General features: G+C 43.6%; 1 protein-coding gene across 1 annotated transcript in view; it reads right to left on the reverse strand.

The window, feature by feature from the left end:
- Window positions 1-23,657, reverse strand: part of DNAH7 (dynein axonemal heavy chain 7) — a 529,416-nt gene that overhangs the window by 108,047 nt on the left and 397,712 nt on the right. The window contains exons 52-53 of the mRNA XM_073546702.1: window positions 16,364-16,558; window positions 346-438 (exon numbers count right to left, since the gene is read on the reverse strand). Coding sequence (XP_073402803.1) covers window positions 346-438; window positions 16,364-16,558 — 288 coding nt within the window. The remainder of the gene's footprint in view (window positions 1-345; window positions 439-16,363; window positions 16,559-23,657) is intronic.

The following is a 23,657-nucleotide window of genomic DNA, read 5'->3' on the forward strand; positions in this document are numbered from 1 at the left end:
AGACTACTGGGAAGAAACAATTTGACTTCTCGAGCCTAGATACACTGAGCTGTAAGGAACATACAGTAATCATTTTGCTTCTGGAATGTCCCCTTTAAATTAATATGGCTTTTGCAAGAAAACAAATACCCCATGTATTAAATTCATGCTCTGACTTCTGAGCCTTGCTGAGCTTCAACTAATATATTCTAATAATAAGGAAAACAAGTGTCGCATGTGTGCTGTTATAGCTCTCCGTCATGCTCCATTACACTCAATATGCAATGTTGGTTGTTTATCTGATTTCAAGGCACTAAGTCATCAAAGCCGTGTATGATGAGACTTTTAAATTGCTACCATACTTACTTTGTCAGGCCTTAGGCATCGGATGATGAGCATCCTTTGGAACTGACCCACTTTTTCTTGCCATTCAGAAGGAAAAGCCTCATGGTGAGGTTCCTGCAAGAGCAGACACAGTAGGTTGACTTTATTTAATTTGTCACTTTTCATACCAGCTTCACAACATTAAAGCCAAGATAATAGTAAAACTCCACTTTGTCTTTTGTAAATAATTGAACATTTACAGCATTCGGCAGCAAGAAAGAAGGAAGAGTAAATACAATACAATGATCACAGAGAAGTTAAAACTTTGCACAGAAAACACAAGACATTTGAGGGACAACTAGTAAATTAGCCCTTTAGAATGAGTTCATGTGCTAATATAAACAGGGTTAATGCAGATTATTGAATAAATGAAAGCAGAATGAAGCAAATGGAGGAAATTTAACACAAAGTTGTCCATGTGTAATAACAAAAAATAAAGAAATGGGAAAGATTCTTTACTCCATTTTTCTAAGCTTTCTTTGTCATGCAAATTGCAATCACCAGATCCAGTCCAATTGCTGTGGATGCTAGTGGTCTCTTATAGATGGCTGCCTGGGTTCAAGAATTGCTGTTTTTTAAGCAGTTGTGTGAAGTTATACCAACATACAGGTCAACACTAAGTGTGCACCTCAAAGAAGGAGGAATGGTGGAATTATGAGAATTGTAGGATGGATTGACATGTTAATTTTCTAAATATCTCAAATTATTCAGCATTGAGCCATGAGCACAACAAGCAGAAATCCCTGCACTTACAGGCCTATCCATGGTATCAATTAGGTCACTAATGGTTGTTGAAGGATAACTCCAGAACATGGTGGCACATTTAACACACGCAATGCTGCTCACAGTAGCATGAGCAACATGTTGCCTAGTGTCATTTTGAAAAACGGCTCTTGGGAGATTTTGGAGAAATGGCCATACCCCTGGTTCCACAACCAAATCAATGTGACACTGAACTGTTAGTGTACCTGGAATGAAGAAGGGAAAGGTCAGGCTACCAAACATTGTGCCACTCCCCAGCATAAACCCAGGAGAATAATCGGTGTGATGTTCCCTTGTGAAGATCTACCATGTGGTCTCCAAACCAATCTCCAGCTGTCATTGAATCCAAGACAAAAGACTCATCAGTGAATGGAAAATAGAAAAGAATACAAACATCCTTTCTAGCCTCCATTTCTCCATTCCATTTAATGGTCTCCATCAGGAAGTCACATGGGCAACACCATGAAGAGGCCTTAACACAGAGAATGTCACACCAGTCCTACTCCCAGGATAATGGTGTGCAGTGGCATAATATATGGAAACCAGATCACTTTAGCCTTCAACCCAAGTACACTAGCAGCTTGGGGTTACATAAATTTAGCGGTGGAACCAATGTTGCGGCCACTTTTCCAAAGTGTATAGGAGCTGCCAACAGCGGATCTTGATGATTTAACATGGCAGAACATTCTTCAGACATTCATTAACAGCCTCAGGGATAGGAGCCAAGGTGTCTAAGTATGGCACTCAAACACAACACCGAATAAATCAAGATGTTTTGAAAATTTTGTGTCCATTTTTTCGTCATTTGAATATCATTAGCATGATGTGCTTTCCATAAATCTACAACTTTTCCTTCTTGGTGTTGAGACTTCAATATCGAGTAGTGTAAATATCTGCTAACACCAAGCAACGATATCATAATCAAAGAGTTCTGATAGAAATCCATTATAAGGGAAAATCCTTTATACCATTTCTTACATTAAAGAACAGCACCCCAGAGGCAATGAAGAAACTTGAATTTTAAAGAGGCTGCACAAATTAAATAAAACTTTGTCTACGACCTCATTCAGATGTCAGAGATTTTTCTCATTTTTAAAATCACGAACCATGTTTTGTCAGTGTTTTAGATCCAATTTTACTCAGTGTTTGGTCAGTGTCAGAAGACAGGCTTATACAAAGAGAGGCTGGCCTCACCTGAGCAGAAAGGAACCCTCATATGTACCAAATTCAATATTTCTTGTGTCATCCAAGGGCTTGAACAGATGAATCGATTTTAACTCCTAACCCAACCATTGCAGTGGGCTGTCAGCTGTAATGCACAGATGACACCTGCCGCTGATGGTGTGGGCACGGCGTTTATTTGCACACTGCAGGAAGTGGTTAAAAATAAGCTGCAATGTCTGTAAAGAGCTGATGTAAAGTGTGATCACTGAGCTAGTGCAATCTATAGGAAAACTATATCGGAGCATCAGTCTACAACTACAGTCGCAATATACATAAATTCTAAATGCACATTGTTTTCTTATCTTGTTAGGGAAGATACGAAAATCACATCATATCATATTAATGATGAAAGATGAAACATTGGACACAAATTTTTTAAAACATCTTGATTTCGTTCAAATTGTTAAAGCACCACTCTAGCAATAGTTTTTATTTCAGCTCTGCAGTGGTGCAACTAGTATAAGGTTTCTGCCCTTTGTATTATACTTCCCACCCACCGTCTTCTTCTGTTATTGGCGCCACTCCGGTCATCTTCTGCAGTTTGGTAACCTACCAGATCTCCAGTGTTTGCTGCAGTGATCTGGTGGTCACTACTCAATGTAGGTCTATGGCAGGAAGAACATCGCCAGAACGAGGCCCTCAGTCAGAAGTTAGGGGTCACAAGATGAACAGAGCGGCGCTAGGAAGAGCTGAAGATGGCGGCTGGTAAGTGTATTACTAGGGACAGGGAACTTAGATTAGTAGCACCAGTCCAGCGCTGAAATAAAATAGCATTGGAGTGGAAATGTAGACTACACAGGCAACAAATACACCAACTGTATCACAGTGCCTGATGTTCTCTGATCTATCTAGCGCACCCTAGATGATCTAGTCTATATTTTCACCAAATATCAGTTGGCTTACTATGATACTTTGCAATAAAAATTTAGCTTTCAGACATGTCATTGACCAGCTAAGAGGGGTTCTCCACTACTGTGCAACTCCACTTTAATCAATTCAGAACACTATATAAAAAAAACAGTGTATACTCACCTCCTGCAATAGTGTCATTCCAAAAATGCCGGCACTGCTTTTGCGGGAGAGCGACCGTGACTTTTTGTGTTACATGATAGCTGCAGCCAATCAGCAGCTACTCCTTGGCTGCAGCTCAACAATATCCTGACAGGGCAGACATCTGCTATGTAATGGCTGCAGCTGATGAGCCATTCATTGCCTGCAGATGGCCCTGAATTGATTAAACTGGGTTTGCACAGTAGTGGAGAAGCCTTTCATGCTGGTCAATGAGGTCTGAACGATAAAGTAAAGGTGTCAGTGGAGCAAAACTAAAGTCTGTTTCCAAGGACATTGGAGCATGAAAATATTCTATGTATATGAAATTCCCCACACTCCCTGCCAAGTTCTAGTAAGGCTATGCGCGTATGTTGAGTATTTGCTTGCAGAAATTTCTGCAAGGTTTCTGCATCTCTTGGCAGGAAAAATGCTGCAGAAAAAACGCGCGTTTTTGGTGCATTGTCACCAGCCTATGTAGGAGCTTTAATAGAACGAATGTACATAAGCTGTAACCAGAGAGCAACTGTTAATTTTAAAGAAAAATAAATAAATAAAAAATATTGCGTGGGCTTCAGCACTGGATTTGCACTTTACCCTTTTTGGGACAGCATTCCATAATTATATCTTAAGTATACCCTTAATGCATTAGTGTCGTGCCTGTTATTCGTGGTAATTTTTGGGTTTTGTTGTCACTAACCTTTATTATTGTCTTTACTTAAACCATTGTCTGCTCCAGAACCTCTTTTTAATATTTTATGTGCATGTGTGTTTATTATTTGTGTGAAATAAAATGTATACAGTTTTGATACATAGCATTGACTCAGCTCTTCCCTTCATGCAGTTTTAATAACCAGCAGAGGGAAAGCTGATGTCTGAGGGCTGATGTTCATCTTTTGGTAAGGAGCTAATAGCCATAATTGTTCCCAGGCTATCAATATCAGCTCACAGCTGTTTACTTAGACTTGACTGGCTTACAGGGGGACCCCAGAAAAAAACTGACATAGGGTCCCTATAAAATCTAACCAGCAAAGGCTAGGCAGACAGCTGCAGACTGACATTATTGGTCTAGGAAGGGGCCATGGATATTGGCGCCTCTCAGACTAAAAACATCAGCTCTCAGCGCCCCAGAAAAGGCAAATCTATAAGGCGCTTAGACTTGCTCTTCCCAATTGCCCTGTAGCGGTGGCAAGTGGGGTTCATATTTGTGGGGTTAATGTCACTTTTATATTGTCAGGTGACACCAAGCCCACAGGTTGGTAATGGAGATGCGTCTATAAGACACCTATCCATTACTAACCCCATAGTGATATTGTATAAAAACACAGGCACCCAGAAATAATGACACAGACTCCTTTAATAATCTTAATTAAACAACTCACAGAATGCATAATTCATCGAAGCCAATGTCTCTTGCAACAAAAATAAAATAACAAACCACAATATTCCTCAGCTGTCCTCAGAGAAGATAATCCATAAGAGCCCACAACGATCCTGATCACTTTGAGATCAGTCACATCAGTAATGTCACATCTCTCAAAGATTGTCTGTGATGCACTGACAGGAGGTAATCATTCCCACCGTATATCACTGAGCTGCCGTGAGATGTCATTGGAGTACATCAGCTGATCAGCTCCAATGATCTCCCTTATGGCACCCCTGCCACGTGGGAAAGTTCTCACACAGCGGTGCCGTAAGTGAGAGCAACCGGAGCTGATGAACGCTGATGAACTCTCACAGCAGCTCAGTGATACACTGTGGGAGCAATTACCTCCTGTCAGTGTATCAACGGCGCCCGGGTAGAACAGTCACATCTCCCAATCTCTACACATGAGATCGCCGTGGGACACTCGGATTACCTGGACTAAGGAGAACAGGTGAGTATATGTTGGTTTACTATTTTACATTATTTCTAAGAAACGAGGGTGTCAGGGATTGGGCATTAAGGTGAGTATAATTTTTTTTTTATTTGACTATGTATGTAATTTTACGTTTTTTGTTTTTTTTTAACTGTGAGCACAGTTTCCTCACTGTTATTGTCTCCAACTTTGTCACACTCCATTGTGACTACATAAAGTGGCCTAAGATCAGATGTTTGGTATATAGCTCTTACACTAGAGAATTTACAGACATACATCACTGAGATATTACTGCTGTAATTACTATAAATTAATAACTGTATCTAATCCCGTGCCATAGGTTATTCAGGTTATAGTGGAGCCTTGATAATGGATTGCATTGTAATAAATTCATTCATTCCATCTATTTATAACACTCCTTGCTAGGTAATATGCAACCTTGCATAATAATAGGGCAATATAAATTCTGGCTTGTGTAGATGAAAACATTCTATGTAATAAAGATATCATACAACCTGAAATTGGATATTCATGTAGGCTAAGACTAATGGCAAAGGAAAATAGAATGTAAAAACCACTTTACATCAGCATGTTACAGACTCGTTAGCTCTCCTGAAATGGCTTCTTAGTAAGTACTTACATTTCCAATTCTAGAACATCTTTTCTGGAATGTTGTTCCTCAGAATTTGACTTTGAGGAATCTAAGGTTAAACTCATATTCTGGTTTGTTTCACGTGTTTCCTTACTCCTTACATGTGTTCATGTAACATGTCTACCTTTGTGGTTTTGCTGCCTTCAATCTGAATCTACAATGTGCACATACCAATAACAAAACCATAACAGGTGGGTCCCAACTTGTCACCAGTATTGTGGATGATTTACCCAACACAAAACACTTGACATATATTGCTTAACACGCAAGAAAAATTTGGGTCTTCTAAAGAGTCCTTTCATGCACAAATCTAGATTTTTTCTGCTTGGTTTAAATTATTAAAAAACTATTTTCTTGACAGGAAGGGAATTTAAAAAGTTTTGTGGTGGGGTACCCTTCTAAGGCTGGGCTCACACATGTGAGAAACTCACACGAGTCTCGTATCTTAATACCCGGCACTGCCGCCGACACTCGGGACCGGAGCGCTCAGCTGCATAGAAATACATGCAGCTGCATGCTTCGCTCCCGAGTGCCGGGTATTGAGACGCGAGACTCGTGCGAGTTTCTTGCAAGTGTGACCCCGGCCTAACAAAAAGTCACAGGAAGAGAGAGCATATACAGCGATAACTTGCTTGATAATAAGTTTTAAGTCTAAATAAAGAATAATACATTTCGACATACCACATAAAAAGTACCATGTGCATTACAAGAAGAAAATGAGTTTCTGTTATAAAACCTTTCATGAACTTCATAAATGATAAATTCTGGTATGTTAGACAAAAAAATGGTATTATCTCTAAAACTGTCTGGGAAATGAAAAACTGCTCTAAACAAAAGAGATAATAGCGATAGTATCCTAATGTTCACAATGGAGCAAAATCTGCACTGGACGCTGCAATGAATTGTCATTATATACTGTATTCAGTATTTGTGCATAGATAACGCAAAGACTGGAGGAAGGTCCCATCCTGTGCTCACTTACCTTCATTACAGCTGGTGGACAAAGAGACATATGACAGCATCCGGAGGCAGAAAGAAGACAAAAGCTAAAAATCATTCTCACTGTAGTCGTATATTGCATCAAAACATGCTAGGTGACATCATGTTAGCGATGTACTTACACGTCACTGTGTGTGTAGGGTAGCATTAGTCAGATGGAGACAACAAGAGTGTTTGTGTTGTCACACATTTGTAACCAATAAAAAACATAACTCCTTAAACTCATGGGAGCTGGATGCCACTGTATAACATGCACCACAGGCATATATTCAATGTACAGGGTGGGCCATTTTTATGGATACACCTAAATAAAATGGGAATGGTTGGTGATATCAACCTCCTGCTTGTGGCACATTAGTATATGGGAGGGGGGAAACTTTTCAAGATGGGTGGTGACCATGGCGGCCATTTTGAAGTCGGCCATTTTGGATCCAACTTTATTTTTTTCAATGGGAAGAGGGTCATGTGACACATCAAACTTATTGAGTATTTCACAAGAAAAACAATGGTGTGCTTGGTTTTAATGTAACTTTATTCTTTCATGAGTTATTTACAGGTTTATGACCACTTATAAAATGTGTTCAATGTTCTGCCCATTGTGTTGGATTGTAAATGCAACCCTCTTCTCCCACTCTTGACACACTGATAGCAACACCGCAGAAGAAATGCTAGCACAGGCTTCCAGTATCTATTGTTTCAGATGCCGCAAATCTCATATCTTCACAGCATAGGCAATTGCCTTCAGATGACCCCAAAGATAAAAGTCTAAGGGGGTCCAATCGGGAGACCTTGGTGGCCATTCAACTGGCCCACTATGACCAATCCACTTTCCAGGAAACTGTTCATGTAGGAATGCTCGGACCTGACACCCATAATTGATGGTATGATGTGGTATATGGGGTTCAAAGATAGTGGGGCCATTGTTCATCAATGGAAACCTCAAAGCCACTGGATATCTGAAATTGCTACATGATGATATGTTGCCCTCTTTATGCACTGATGATGGCACGTCCCCTGAGTTTTTCCAGCAAGATGGTGCACCACCACCTTATGAGTGTCAGGTCACTGCATTCCTACAAGGAATCTGACCCCCTTAGACTAGCATTTCTACTGCAGTGCTGCTATCAGTGTGTCAAGAGTGCACATATTGATTTCTAACTGTACTTTAAAATGAGACGTTTAGCAAACAATTGATCAATTCTTTGAGCCACCCCGCCATGCCAAGGCATTCTCGTATGGGGCAGTCCTACTCTACATTTTTTAAATTCGCTGTGCCATTATGGCCTCATAAATGTATTAAAAGCAAGACTATATTAAATGTAAAATGTACCTGAAGCATTTCAAAATCACTCCCATGGCGCCAGAAAGGGTGAGCGCATATAAAGCCTGACCTGGTCCGGATATGGACATTTCAGATCTAAACTCCACACTGCCAAACCAGCAACCACAGATGAAGGGTGAAACAGGCCCACACACAGGTGCACAGTCAAATAGAGCCTGTGGCAGGGCAAGGCTGCTGTATGTGTGTAAAACAGCCTAGATCAATCACAATAAAGACAGAAAGAATGGCCATAAACCTGTCATGATCTCAGTGTGGGTTTGACTCGCACACGTGGGGTTAATGTCTGGAACCAGTGCTGATGACTGGCATTTCTGGGGTTAAAGGTTGTGATCCCGATGCAGGCTTACCTGCACACCTGGGGCTATGATTGTGGCCTCTCCCTGGTTCTGGGGGAGGCTTCTTATAGCCTCAGGACGCTCCCATCCCTGTCAGTTATACTTTCGCCCTTGGCATTGTGTGGTGACCCCTGAGTGTGTTTGTGCTGTGTTCTGGTTACTTGATTCTCTGTGTATGACTCGGTCTGTTCTCTGGATGTCGCTTTGGATTCTGCCTGGTACCTTATATGTCTGTTTGGTTTAGATCTCTGCTTGGCCCTGATTATCCGCTCTGTCTCATCCCTGGTACTGTACTGTGATCCTGTGTATGACCTTTGGCTTTGTCTGACCTCCCGTCTGTTTATCCCTCCTGTGCTGTTGTGACCTCCGTTTTGCCTGACTCTGAGTTGTTGTATGGTGTCCTGTCATATCTGAAAGCAGGACGCTAAGCCACGCCCCCTTGCAGTCACATGACCATAGGTCCTGTGCAAGCTTGTTCATTTTCAGTGTCCGCAGGTCCCATGCCTCTTTACTTTCCAGCGCTGACTGGACCCTGACACTAATAGTTGGAGCACGCCTGGTCACCTCTGCTGCCCTGCTCCCCAGGTAACTCTTAGCACTGCTTCTGTACTCAGGAAACGTGCACTGGCTCTATGAGCAAGTGTAGTACGGTGTCTCTGACATTATAACTGACCGTTTCAGTTTTTTTTGTTTTTTTTCTGAAGAAAAAAAAAAAAGTGTGTGTTATCCTCATGGATCCCATACAAGCCTTGTCTGATCAGGTCAAGCACCTAACCCAAATGTTCCATAAGCTCAATGTGGAACAACGCACGATGGCCCAGACCCAGCAACAGTTGGTGGTTACTGTGCAGGGGGCTGTCAATGCAGGGGCTTCTGGTTCTGGGGGTAGGGATGTGTCATTAGCGTCCCCCGAATCTCCGGTCAAATTACCAGACCTTTTCTCAGGGGATAAAAAGGAGTTCAGGTCTTTCAGAGAAGGATGCAAGCTTTTTTTTTCTCTAAGGCCCCGCTCCTCCGGGGATGAGTTCCAGAGGGTGGGGGTCATTATTTCCCTACTTCGGGGGGGCTCCGCAAGCATGGGCTTTCTCTCTGTCTTCCTCTGCTCCTGAACGTATGTCAGTGAACGCATTCTTTGAGGCCCTCGGGCACATTTATGATGAACCTGACCGAGTGCGATTGGCAGAGGACATTTTGATGAGTGTCTGTCAGGGGAAACACTCAGCTGAGTGATTTTGTTCTGAGTTCTGCCGCTGGGCGGCAGAGGTCTCTTGGAGCGACGCCGCACTCCGAGGACTCTTTCGCAGAGGCTTGTCCGAGCGGCTGCAGGATGCCTTGGCGTTACATCCCCCACCTAACTCTCTCGAGGACGCCATGACCCAGGCCGTCCGGATGGACCGCAGGCTGCGGGCCAGAGGGGTGATGAAGGTGGATACTCCATTATTCCCCAGTGGAGAAGAGACTGCCCCTGAGCCCATGGATGTAGGCACCCTCTCCCTGAAGGATACGGAGAGGAAACGCCGGAAGGACAAGCAGTTATGTTTTTACTGCGGTAAAACAGGGCATTGGAAAAGGGAGTGCCCGAATTGCCCGTCTTCAAACCCGGTCGGCGGGAAACGACTAGGTCTGGGTAGTCAACGGGGAGGCTGCTCAGACCCTCAGGTACCATTTTCCTCATTTTCTAAAGTAGTACTGCCTGTGGAACTGTTTGTGGATGGTAGTTCTTTTTCCTCTACAGCCTTCATGGACTGCGGATCATCTATTAATCTTATGGACTCCCAATTGGTCACACACTGCAAGATAGGGACAGTTATGCTCAAGGTTCCGATCAAGGTGATGGCCATTGACTCATCGCCCCTCACTAAGGAGGGAATTCGCTTTATGTCTGATGTGTTTTCGCTCAGCGTGGGCGCTACTCATGTGGAAAACATAAGTTGTTTTGTGCTGGACAATCTACCTGCAGGGTTGGTGTTGGGCATGCCCTGGTTACAACACCATAACCCAGTTATTAACTGGAAAACGGGGGAGATTGTACAATGGGGGTTTAATGATTTTGAGTTATGTGATAAATCTGCACTGCTGGTTGAACCTGTTAAAACTGTGTCTGTATCATCTGTCGAGCTGGAAGGTATTCCGGAATGCCTGAAGGACTTCGAAGATGTATTCTCCGAAAGCGAGGCCGAGACGTTACCGCCACATAGACCCTTTGACTGCGCTATTGAGCTGGTCCCGGGGGCTAAATTACCCAAAGCCCGTCTGTTTAATTTGTCCGGTCCTGAGCGCTTGGCTATGAAGGAGTACATTACAGAAAGTCTGCGCAAAGGACACATACATCCTTCAGTCTCACCTGTGGCAGCAGGTTTCTTTTTTGTAAAGAAAAAAGATGGCGGGTTACGTCCCTGTCTCGACTTCCGGGAGCTTAATCAAATTACTGTACGGAATACGTACCCCTTCCGTTGATTCCCGATTTATGTAACCAACTATCAGGGGCAAAGTGGTTTTCTAAACTGGACCTTCGGGGGGCATATAATTTGATAAGGGTCCGAGAGGGGGATGAATGGAAAACCGCGTTCCTCACGACCGAGGGAGTATTTGAAAATTTAGTCATGCCGTTTGGTCTTACCAACGCCCCTGCCATATTTCAGAATTTCATCAACGTGGTATTCTCGGATCTCATTGGTCATTTTGTCGTTATCTACTTAGATGATATTTTGATATATTCCCCCGACAAGTATTCTCATTTGGAACATGTACGAACTGTGCTCAAAAGGCTGAGAGAAAATGATTTATATGCCAAATTGGAGAAATGTGTATTCTGTGTACAAGAGTTGTCCTTTTTGGGGTTAATTGTATCTGGTGAGGGTTTTCGCATGGACCCCAAGAAGGTGCAGGCCATTGCGGATTGGGTGCAACCCCGAGATCTTAAGGGTCTTCAGCGCTTCTTGGGGTTCGCCAATTATTACCGCAAATTTATCCGGAGGTTTTCTCAAGTGGTCAAACCTCTCACGGATCTAACATGCAAAGATGCGGATGTGAGAAATTGGTCCTTGCTCGCAAAAGAGGCCTTTGCGACGCTGAAAAAATGTTTTATGTCTGCTCCTGTGTTAGTGCAGCCAGATCCGTCCAAACCATTCGTCGTGGAAGTGGACGCCTCGGAGGTGGGGGTGGGGGCGGTGTTGTCCCAAGGGCCTGCCACTCTAACCAACCTCAGGCCATGTGCTTTCTTTTCCAAGAAGTTCTCTACTGCGGAAAGAAATTACGACGTAGACAATAGAGAGCTTCTTGCGGTCAAATTGGCGTTTGAAGAATGGAGGCACTTTTTGGAGGGGGCCAGTCACCCGGTTACGGTGATCACGGATCACAAAAATTTGTCGTACATTGAGTCTGCTAAAAGACTAACGCCCAGACAAGCCCGTTGGTCACTTTTTTTTCCCCGTTTGTCCCAGAGCAACTTCGCCTGAAACTCTTGCAGGAGTTCCATGAATCCAAGCTGAGTGCTCACCCTGGTATTTCAGCCACACGTCTGGCGGTGGCTAGGATCTTTTGGTGGCCTACCCTTGGTTCGGACATAAAAAAATTCATTGCTGGTTGTGGGGTCTGCGCTCGTTCTAAAAGCTCTCATAGCCGGCCGGCAGGGGAGCGGATACCCTTGGCAGTGCCCGAAAGGCCATGGACTCACTTATCCATGGATTTTGTTACCAATATCCCTCCATCTAAGGGTAATACAGTGGTATGGGTAGTGGTGGACAGGTTTTCTAAGCAGGCTCATTTCGTACCCCTGTCCGCACTACCGTCAGCTGAGACGTTGTCCAGGTTGTTTGTGCAGCATGTGATCCGGTTGCATGGGGTACCCCTGAATGTGGTGTCTGATCGTGGTGTGCAGTTTGTGGCTAAGATTTGGCGTGCTTTCTGTAAAAAATTAGGTATGTCTCTGTCCTTTTCGTCTGCATACCATCCTGAGAGCAATGGGCAGACGGAGCGCACTAACCAGTCCCTGGAACAGATCCTCAGGTGTCTAACCTCTGCTAGACAGAGTGACTGGTGCGATGCACTGCCGTTGGCTGAATTTGCCTTCAATAGTCGGGTGAGTCAATCCACTGGTAGGTCCCCTTTCTTGATTAACTATGGGTTTAGTCCTCATTTTGGTGAGTTTTCTCGTCTGGATTCGGGGTGCCCCGGGGCTGAGGACTCTGTTCAGCGGTTAAAAGATACATGGGCAGAAGTCCAGCGGCGTATATCCAGGTCTCAATGCAGGTATAAGTTTTTCGCGGACAGGAAACGAACACCTGGTCCCACGTTTCAGGTTGGAGAGAAAGTTTGGCTCTCCACGCGAAACATTAAGTTAAAGATTCCGTCAGCCAAGTTAGGACCCAAATTCATTGGCCCGTACAAGATTGTGGAAAAAACCAATCCAGTGGCGTATAGGCTGTGCCTTCCACCCTCTTTCAAGATCCCTAACGTCTTCCACAAATCTCTACTGAAACCTTTTGAAGCAGCCCAGGGAGACTCCAAGTCTGCTGCTTCTCCTGTTTTGGTCGAGGGGCAGGTGGAGTATGAGGTTGGTCATATCGTAGATTCCAGGTTGGTACGGCGGTCGGTACAGTACCTGGTTCATTGGAAGGGGTATGGACCGGAGGACAGGTCCTGGATACCGGCCCGGTTGATGCATGCTGATCGCCTGGTACGGGTTTTCCATGCTAAGTACCCGGGCAAGCCTGGGGGTCCAGAGGCCCCCGTTGAGAGGGGGGTACTGTCATGATCTCAGTGCGGGTTTGACTCGCACACGTGGGGTTAATGTCTGGAACCAGTGCTGATGACTGGCATTTCTGGGGTTAAAGGTTGTGATCCCGATGCAGGCTTACCTGCACACCTGGGGCTATGATTGTGGCCTCTCCCTGGTTCTGGGGGAGGCTTCTTATAGCCTCAGGACGCTCCCATCCCTGTCAGTTATACTTTCGCCCAGGGCATTGTGTGGTGACCCCTGAGTGTGTTTGTACCGTGTTCTGGTTACTTGATTCTCTGTGTATGACTCGGTCTGTTCTCTGGATGTCGCTTTGGATTCTGCCTGGTACCTTATATGTCTGTTTGGTTTAGATCTCTGCTTGGCCCTGATTATCCGCTCTGTCTCATCCCTGGTACTGTACTGTGATCCTGTGTATGACCTTTGGCTGTGTCTGACCTCCCGTCTGTTTATCCCTCCTGTGCCTCGTTTGCCCGTGCTGTTGTGACCTCTGTTTTGCCTGACTGAGTTGTTGTATGATGTCCTGTCATATCTGAAAGCAGGACGCTAAGCCACGCCCCCTTGCAGCCACATGACCATAGGTCCTGTGCAAGCTTGTTCATTTTCAGTGTCCGCAGGTCCCGTGCCTCTTTACTTTCCAGCGCTGACTGGACCCTGACACTAATAGTTGGAGCACGCCTGGTCACCTCTGCTGCCCTGCTCCCCAGGTAACTCTTAACACTGCTTCTGTACTCAGGACACGCGCACTGGCTCTATGAGCAAGTGTAGTGCGGTGTCTCTGACAAAACCAATATCAAATAAAAAAGGGGGGAAGCCAGCGCTGTTAATGGTCAGAACGCAATAAATAAAGTGCATATGAAGACGGATCCTCCGTCGAAGCGCGTTGTGATTTAACCCCATCTCTCGTCGGAGTCTTTTTCCTGTGCTCCTAAGACCATTTTCCATTTTCTCATTGCTCCTATCCTCCATCGGAGGTTTTTGGCTGGAGCTGCGATGGAGACCTGACATTCTAATCTACCCCTGGGTTGCTTCCTAAGCGCTCCTCTATGACTGCTCATTACTGACTCTAGTATCTCTAAATACACACACATAGGGAGAAATGTGTCAGACATGGGGGATGTGAAGAAGTCGTCAGGACCGCCTCGAAGTAGTACTCAGAAGCATGGTCCATGAATGGCTTTCTAATGTATGTTTGCTCTAAAGTGCTACAGCATTTCACAGTAAAACACACACGGCTGCAATAACACAGCCAGTGTCAGCATTAGTGATGAACGAGTATATTCGTTACTCACGATTTCCCGAGCATGCTAGGGTGATCTCCGAGTATTTTGGTGTGCTCGAAGATTTAGTTTCTGTTGCCGCAGCTGCATGATTTGCAGCTGCTAGACAGCCTGAATACACGTGGGGATTGCCTGTTTGTTAGGGAATTCCCACATGTATTCAGGCTGTCTAGCAGCTGCAAATCATGCAGCTACGGCGACAGAAACTAAGTCTCTGAGCACTTCAAAATACTCGGAGCTCACCCGAGTATGCTCTGGAAGTCTTGAGTAACGAGTATACTCGCACATCACTAGGCAGCATGGATCAGCTGACAGGGTCCCTTTTACCCCTTCACAATGTGACGAATTTCCATTTTCCTCCCCTTCTTCCCAACATCATAACTTTTTTTTATTTTTCTGTCTATAGACACGAGGGCTTATTTTTTTTGTGGGATGTGTTGTACTTTTTAATAACACCATTCATTTTACCACACGATGTTCTGTAAAACGGGAAAAATATTTCAAGTGGGGAGAAATTGCAAAAAAAATTAAATTCTGACATTGTTTTTTGAGAATTGGTTTTACAGTCTACATTTTGTGGTAAAAATGACCTGGCAATATGATTTTGCTCATCCGTACAATTATGGCGATACCAAACATGTCCCGTTTTTTTTATTATTTTAGCGGTGAAAAGAAATCAGAAGTTGCAAAATATTTTCGGTTTGTGTCTCCATTTTCCGAGACCCATAACATTTTTATTTTTTGGTCGATGGAGCTGTGTGATTGCTTATTTTTTGTGGAACTGCAGCATCCAAAAAATTGGCCTCCTTGATTTTCTTTTGTTTATAATGCCTACCTATTGGGTTATATATTTTTCTATTTTGATAGATCAATCTTTTCAGAACACGGTGATACCACATTTTTTTTTTATATATCTTTATTTTTAATGGGAGAAAAGGGGGGTGATTTCAACTTTCATGTTTCTTTTTACCTTTTTCATCTTTTTTAAAACATTTTTTTGTTTCCTTTTCACTGTTTTTAATAGTCCCCTTACATTGAGATGCGATCACCTGATCGTTTGTGCTATATACAGCGATGCCTCAGCAATGCTGTATTTCGTGAAAATCACAGTCTCCTTTGAAGTCCAGCCACAGGCAGAGTTTCACAGTAGCTTCATAATGACAAGCACGGGGTCTTCCGCTGCAATCCAACGGGAACCTGGGATCACGTCAACGGATGTGCCGATGGGCCCGTGCCGACACGTGTTAAATGCCACTGTCAGTTTGACAGCGACATTTAACAGTTAAACAATCGCAGGTGAAGCGGAGCTCCACTCAGGAATGTTAGAGCCAGGTGCTGGCTATAACACACAGCCATCACCTACCAGGTATAAGATGGGCTCCTTTACATGAGATGTACATGTATGGCACATGTTGTGATGGGGTTAAGACTTTCAGAGTCATTTCTAGTGTCACCGAATCAGCACATTAGAGGAGCAGCACACTTGGAGAGACTGCTGAGACATTTATATAACAATGCAAAATAATTACGCCTTATGTTTGTTTTTCCGACATGATTATTAACACAGGTATGTTGCTGCAACCGCTGCTTGGATAGAGAGAAGAAACAGTTGCATGTCATGGCCTCTGCAGTGATAGACACTATTTAAGAACTTTTTGATTTGATCTATTTTATGTTAAAAAAAAAATCCTGCTATGTGTTGAGTTAGAACTGCTCTGACTATGTGCGAAATGTCTGTACACCTTCCAAAATGGCAACTTACCAAACTATCATATACAGACTTCCACCCGTCCTTTAGTCTCATAAAATCTTTCCGAATACCCTTGAATCTATGAACAGAATCAAGGCGACATATTTCATCCCAAGATTTCTGGGGCAGCCATGTGCATGGATTGGAGTGTGGATTGTCCAGTCCGAGGCCACCAGTCAGCAAGAACATCCATTCTGCTTCATCAATCTGAAACAGATCTGACCATTAGTATTTCATACATTAACAAGTGAGGACTGCTCCTGGCAGCATACACATTTTCTACTCTTCATAATTGCACTTTATTGCCTGAGAAACAAAGTTTGAAAAAATATACATTGCAAAAAACTCTTTCACCTATTATTAAAAAATGCCACTCACTAGTAAGCAGTGCACACAAAACATGATCCTTTCCATCCTGCATGAGCCACTCCTGGCTTTAGCTTGGCAAACTGCATCAAAAGCTGCAAGTGTCAAAAGGCCTTAAAAACACCAATGCTTTTCTTGCACACTTTTTGCCTTCCTGAACACAGCAGACTGACTGACTGCTGTAACTCTACAGATCCTCTGATCAGTGCCGGTGGGTCATACAATATTCTAACAGTGGGTGTTACATCAGGATTACCAGCCAAACAAACATTTATGGAATTCTTTTTCCTGTGTCTGTAACAAAAAGTCTCAATTTTTGTTCATATTTTATAATGGTCAAACTCTACACTTAACAGGGCCTAGTAGTTGCTGGTAATGTGTATCAGTATACTAGTAGTATTTACGATCTATATATATCTTAATTTTAAAGGGAATCTGTCCGTAGATTTAACCCTCCTAAGCCGTCTATATGGACATGTAGGTCATAGGAAGCTGAACACAATGACACCTTGATATCTGTGACCCGATGTCCTATTCCAGAGAAATCCATATTTTTCTTATATGTAAATGAGCTGTTCAGGACTATGGGACACACATAGATCTGTATGAGAATCTGGCTCAAGCAATACATGGATTCCTCTGGAATAAGACATTAGATCGCAGCTATTAAGGTATCTTTCTATTCAGCTTCCTATGACCTATATGCCCATATAGACGACTTCGGATGATCGATCCTACTGACAGTTTGATGTGCAGTGGACATGATTTTGTGGCACTCATTGATATAGGATTACAGTTTCTGCAGAGCCCCATCTGAATGGAGCATATGACAAACATGCGCACCTCCTCTCCATTCCTTGTCTATGGGACTGCTGTAGAAAGCCAAGTACATGGCTTGACTATTTGTGAGATTCTATTAGACAATGAATGGAGCAGTGGTTTACATGCATGACTTCCACCCCATTCAGATGGGACTCTGCAGTTGTTCCAGCTTTGCCAATCCTGACACTTCATGTTTACAAACGTAATGTAATGGCACGTCAGATCCATGATGTTACACCATTTCACCAAAGGTGGAAGTCGTATCATACACAACTTACATAGTTACACAGGTCCATCAAGTTCAACCTTTCTCCACCAGTTATGCATTCTCTAGCACTAGATTACCCACAATGACATTTGCTGCAAAAAAACAATTAGCCTTTTTTTAAAACCTGTTATAGTATCTTCCATTATTACCTCTTGAAGTAGGTCATTTTACAGTCTGACAGCTCTAACTGTAAAGAACCCTTTCCTATTTAGCTACCAGAATCACCTTCCACCACATGCAATGAATTCCCCCCAGTGTTTTGTAGTTCTCTGGAAGGTATAAATTGTGTTCCAGTGCTTCATATTGATGACACGTGTACTTGTAAATATAAATGAGATCTCCCCGGAGGAGTCTATCTTCTAACCTCTCATTACAGGAGTGGCTTCCAACCCATGTAATATTCTAATTGCTCACCTTTGAACTGACTCTAATTTGCAAATATTGTTTTTAAGCTGGAGTCACATTAGAGTAGAGCATCTGATGCGAGAGCTCAAGCTCTGCTGTGAGCGTAAGCAGAGTTTCAGTGCTCTGTGCAAGAGAGAATCGCAGCATAGGTGTGGAGAAGACGGAGAAAGTAATTTCTCCATCTCCTCCATTGCAGGCATCTGAGGTAATTGGACTGCCCTAGGATGACATCCGAGTACAGTCCGATGTTTCATATGCACCCATAGACTTGTATGGGTGAGCCTGATTTGATTCTCAGATGCACCCACAGCATACTGCAATTGTTTTCTCATGCCGAATCAACATGAGAAGAAAGTAATCGCAGATCTGAACTGCCCCATAGAATAACATTTGCCCGAGTGCTAGGCCATGTTTAATCACACAGCACTCGGCCGTGTTATACACTCGTGTGAGCAAACCCTTAAAGTGTGGATACTAAAACTGGATGCCATATTCTAGATGTGGCTTTATAAGTCACTAGCTGAAGAGCCCAGCGTTGCCTGGGCATAGTAACCAACTGTGGTTAGTTATAACAAATTATAATGATTATATTGCACATAAAAACCGTGCATCTAATCCTATCCTGTGTGATACTGTCTGCTGAGCCGTGTCTCTAATCCTATTCTGTGTGATACTGTCTGCTTACCCGTGTATCTAATCCTATCCTGTGTGATACTGTGTGCTGAGCTGCGTATCTAATCCTATCCTGTGTGATACTGACTAATGAGCTGTGTATCTAATCCAACTGTGGTTAGTTATAACAAATTATAATGATTATATTGCACATAAAAACCGTGCATCTAATCCTATCCTGTGTGATACTGCTTGCTGAGCCATGTGTCTAATCCTCTCCTGTGTGATACTGACTGGTGAGCTGTGTATCTAATCCTATCCTGTGTGATACTGACTGCTGAGCCGTGTATCTAATCCTATCCTGTGTGATACTGTGTGCTGAGCTGTGTATCTAATCCTATCCTGTGTGATACTGGGCTCCCCCTGCAGTCTGTGTCAGAGGGTGGTCTGTGTTGGCACGGTAATAAATTGTGTTATTTCCAGCTTTACAGAAGGACGATAACACCATAGAAATTATAAGAATAATAGGCCTCAGTTACCACAACTGTCTACAAAGAAAACTGTTGCTGATATCAACCAATCACAGCTCATTTTTCATCTTTTAAACAGCTCTGGGACAGCGTGGCGAGTTTTGAGTGGCGACTTTTGTGTTTCGACTTTTATGTAGCGAGGTTGGTGTATGTGTGGTGAAATGTGTGCTGAGGGTGGTATATGTGTTGAAGCACGTGGTAGTGTGTGGCGCATTTTGTGTGTGTGTGTTCATATCCCCATGTGTGGTGAGTATCCCATGTCAGGGCCCCACCTTAGCAACTGTACGGTATATACTCTTTGGCTCCATCGCTCTCAGTCCCCCTTGTTCACATCTGGCAGCTATCAATTTGCCTCCAACACTTTTCCTTTCACTTTTTCCCCATTATGTAGATAGGGGCAAAATTGTTTGGTGAATTGGAACGTGCGGGGTTAAAATTTCACCTCACAACATAGCCTATGGCGCTCTCGGAGTCCAGATGTGTGACTGTGCAAAATTTTGTGGCTGTAGCTATGACGGTGCAGATGTCAATACATACACTTTTTCCCCATTATGTAGATAGGGGCAAAATTGTTTGGTGAATTGGAACACGAGGGGTTAAAATTTTGCCTCACAACATAGCCTATGACGCTCTCGGGGTCCAGACGTGTGACTGTGCCAAATTTTGTGGCTGTAGCTGCGACGGTGCGGATGCCAATCCCGGACATACATACATACACACACACATTGAGCTTTATACACTCACTGGCCACTTTATTAGGTACACCATGCTAGTAACGGGTTGGACCCCCTTTTGCCTTCAGAACTGCCTCAATTCTTCGTGGCAGAGATTCAACAAGGTGCTGGAAGCATTCCTCAGAGATTTTGGACCATATTGACATGATGGCATCACACAGTTGGCGCAGATTTGTCGGCTGCACATCCCTGATGCGAATCTCCCGTTCCACCACATCCCAAAGATGCTCTATTGGATTGAGATCTGGTGACTGAGGAGGCCATTTGAGTACAGTGAACTCATTGTCATGTTCAAGAAACCAATCTGAGATGATTCGAGCTTTATGACATGGCGCATTATCCTGCTGAAAGTAGCCATCAGATGTTGGGTACATTGTGGTCATAAAGGGATGGACATGGTCAGCAACAATACTCAGGTAGGCTGTGGCGTTGCAACGATGCTCAATTGGTACCAAGGGGCCCAAAGAGTGCCAAGAAAAAATTCCCCACACCATGACACCACCACCACCAGCCTGAACCGTTGATACAAGGCAGGATGGATCCATGCTTTCATGTTGTTTACGCCAAATTCTGACCCTACCATCCGAATGTCGCAGCAGAAATCGAGACTCATCAGACCAGGCAACGTTTTTCCAATCTTCTACTGTCCAATTTCGATGAGCTTGTGCAAATTGTAGCCTCAGTTTCCTGTTCTTAGCTGAGAGGAGTGGTACCCGGTGTGGTCTTCTGCTGCTGTAGCCCATCTGCCTCAAAGTTCGACGCACTGTGCATTCAGAGATGCTCTTCTGCCTACCTTGGTTGTAACGGGTGGCAATTTGAGTCACTGTTGCCTTTCTATCAGCTCGAACCAGTCTGCCCATTCTCCTCTGACCTCTGGCATCAACAAGGCATTTCCGGCCACAGAACTGCCGCTCACTGGATTTTTTTTCTTTTTCGGACCATTCTCTGTAAACCCTAGAGATGGTTGTGCGTGAAAATCCCAGTAGATCAGCAGTTTCTGAAATACTCAGACCAGCCCTTCTGGCACCAACAATCATGCCACGTTCAAAGGCACTCAAATCACCTTTCTTCCCCATACTGATGCTCGGTTTGAACTGCAGGAGATTGTCTTGACCATGTCTACATGCCTAAATGCACTGAGTTGCCGCCATGTGATTGGCTGATTAGAAATTAAGTCTTAACACACAGTTGGACAGGTGTACCTAATAAAGTGGCCAGTGAGTGTATATTAGATTTCTGGAGGGGTAACAACACATTGGGATCACTTATTTTTATCTCTCTTTTTATACACCCTAAAATCTTGTTAGCTTTTGCGGCTGCTTCCTGACATTGAGTACTGCTGCTCAGCTTACTTGTAACTAGAATACCAAGTCCTTCTCCTGCTCTGTAGTCCAGAGTATACTCCTATTTATTGTATATTTGATTACTAAGGGCTGTGATGCATCACTCTACATTTATCAACATTAAACCTCAGATGCCAAGTGTTTGTCCATTAAGCCATCTTACCAAATCGTTCGGTAGTATTATATTGTTAAGATCAGTTTTTGTTATCTCATAAAGTTTTCTCTCATCAGTAAAGACTTACTTGAAGTCCTGTGCACAAGGTCATTAATAAAGAGAATAAAAATAATTGGGCTTGTGGTTCTCACCACTGATTTAATCCATTTACAGAATGTACCAATCACAACGACTCTGTTTCCTGTCCTTAACTAGTTATTTTACCCAACTGCATATAATGTAGTTTCTCCTAGTCCCTGCTTCTGGAGCTTCAGTACAAAGCTGTTACAGTGGCTTGGAAAAGTATTCACCCCCTTGGCTTTTTATCTATTTTGTTACATTACAACCTGTGTGTTAAAAATTTTTGTAATATGATTTGTGTGTGATGCATCAGCACTAAATAGTCTAAGTTGGTGAAGTGAAGTAAGAAAAATATAAGCATGAATTAAATTTATGGGATCAAATAACAAAAAATTGGCATGTGTATATGTATTCACCTCTTTTGCAATGAAGCCCTAAACATTTCTGGTGCAAGCAATTACCTTCATAAGTTACATGCTTAGTGAGAGGAAGTTGCCATATGTGCAATCTAAGTGTCACATGGTCAGTCAGATATACACTTTACCTTTTCTGAGAGGTCACAGGGGCTGCAACACTATTAAGAGGCATCACTAACCAAACACCATGACGACCAAGGAGATCTCCAAACAAGTTAGGGATAAAGTTGTTGAGACGTATAAGTCAGAATTGGGTTATAAAAACAATATCCCAATCTCTGATGATCCTCTTGAGCACAATCAAATCCATTATCAGCAAATGGAAAGAACATGGTACCACAACAAAACTCAAAATTTGCCAAGAGAGGGCCGCCCACCAAAACTCTCAGCCCGGGGAAAGAAGGACCTTAATCAGAGAGACAGCACAAAGACCAAAGGTAGCCTAAAGGAGCTGCAGAGTTCCCAAGCAGAGACTGGAGTATTTGTCCATACGACCACAATAAGCCGTACACTACATAGAGGTAGCCTTTATGGAAAAGTGGGCAGAAAAAAAGCCCTTACTTACACATTAAAACTGTATGGTTCGTTTTGAGTTTTCCAAAAGACATGTGGGAGAATCCCCAAATGTATGGAGGAAAGTGCTGTAGCCAGATGAGACCAAAGTTGAACTTTTTGGATACCAAGGTAAACGCCATATCTGGCGCCAAGACAACACAGCACATCACCGCAAGAACATAAACTACACAGTGAAACATGGTGGTGGCAGCATCATGTTGTCGAGATGCTTTTCAGCAGCAGGTACTGGGAGAATGGTTGGAGGAAGATGGACAGTGCGACATACAGGGATATATTTGAGCAAAACCTGTTTCAGTCTGTCAGCAATTTGTAACTGGGATAACCATCCAACAAGACAATGACCCAAAGCACACTGCTAAAGCAGTGGCAGTGTCTTAAGGGAAAACATGTGAAGTGGCCTAGCCAAAGCCCAGATCTTAATCCAATGGAGACTCTGTGATCAGACTTGAAGATTTTTGTTCACCAGAGGAAACCATCTCACCTGAAGGAGCTGGAGCAGTTTAACTTGAGGAATGTGCAAAAATTTCATTGGCAAGATGTGGAAAGCTCACAGAGACTTATCTGGGTTGCCCTCCCAGGGCTGTGGGGTACTCGGTACCGGGCCGGTCTCTCAGAGGGGAATGTCACAGCAGCGGTGACCCGGTCCGTGGCCCTGGGCAACCATGTAAAAGGGAATTAAGTGATGAAATAAAGTTTATGAGTGAATGATTCGTGACGCCACCTGTGGTGTTCGGCAATGAAGATCTTAAGCCGACGCTGCGGACAGATCCTCTGGGACAGATGGTGGGGTGCAGCAATGATGGTGTAGCCCTCCACAGGCAGGGCTGTAGTCCCAGGGCAGAGTAGATGAAGAGGGTAGGTGTGGAGGAAGAGGGTGTAGTGTTTGGCACAGAGCTGTAGCAGTGCTGGAGAGTTTGCAGGAAGAAGGCAAGGACACAACAAGGTGCAGTTCCTTTAACTTTACTTTGCTTGGCAAATGCAGTCCAGAGTCCAGATTAC

Source organism: Dendrobates tinctorius, unplaced genomic scaffold, assembly GCF_039654945.1.
Source record: "Dendrobates tinctorius isolate UK_male_01 unplaced genomic scaffold, ASM3965494v1 ptg000150l, whole genome shotgun sequence".
NCBI lineage: Eukaryota > Metazoa > Chordata > Amphibia > Anura > Dendrobatidae > Dendrobates > Dendrobates tinctorius.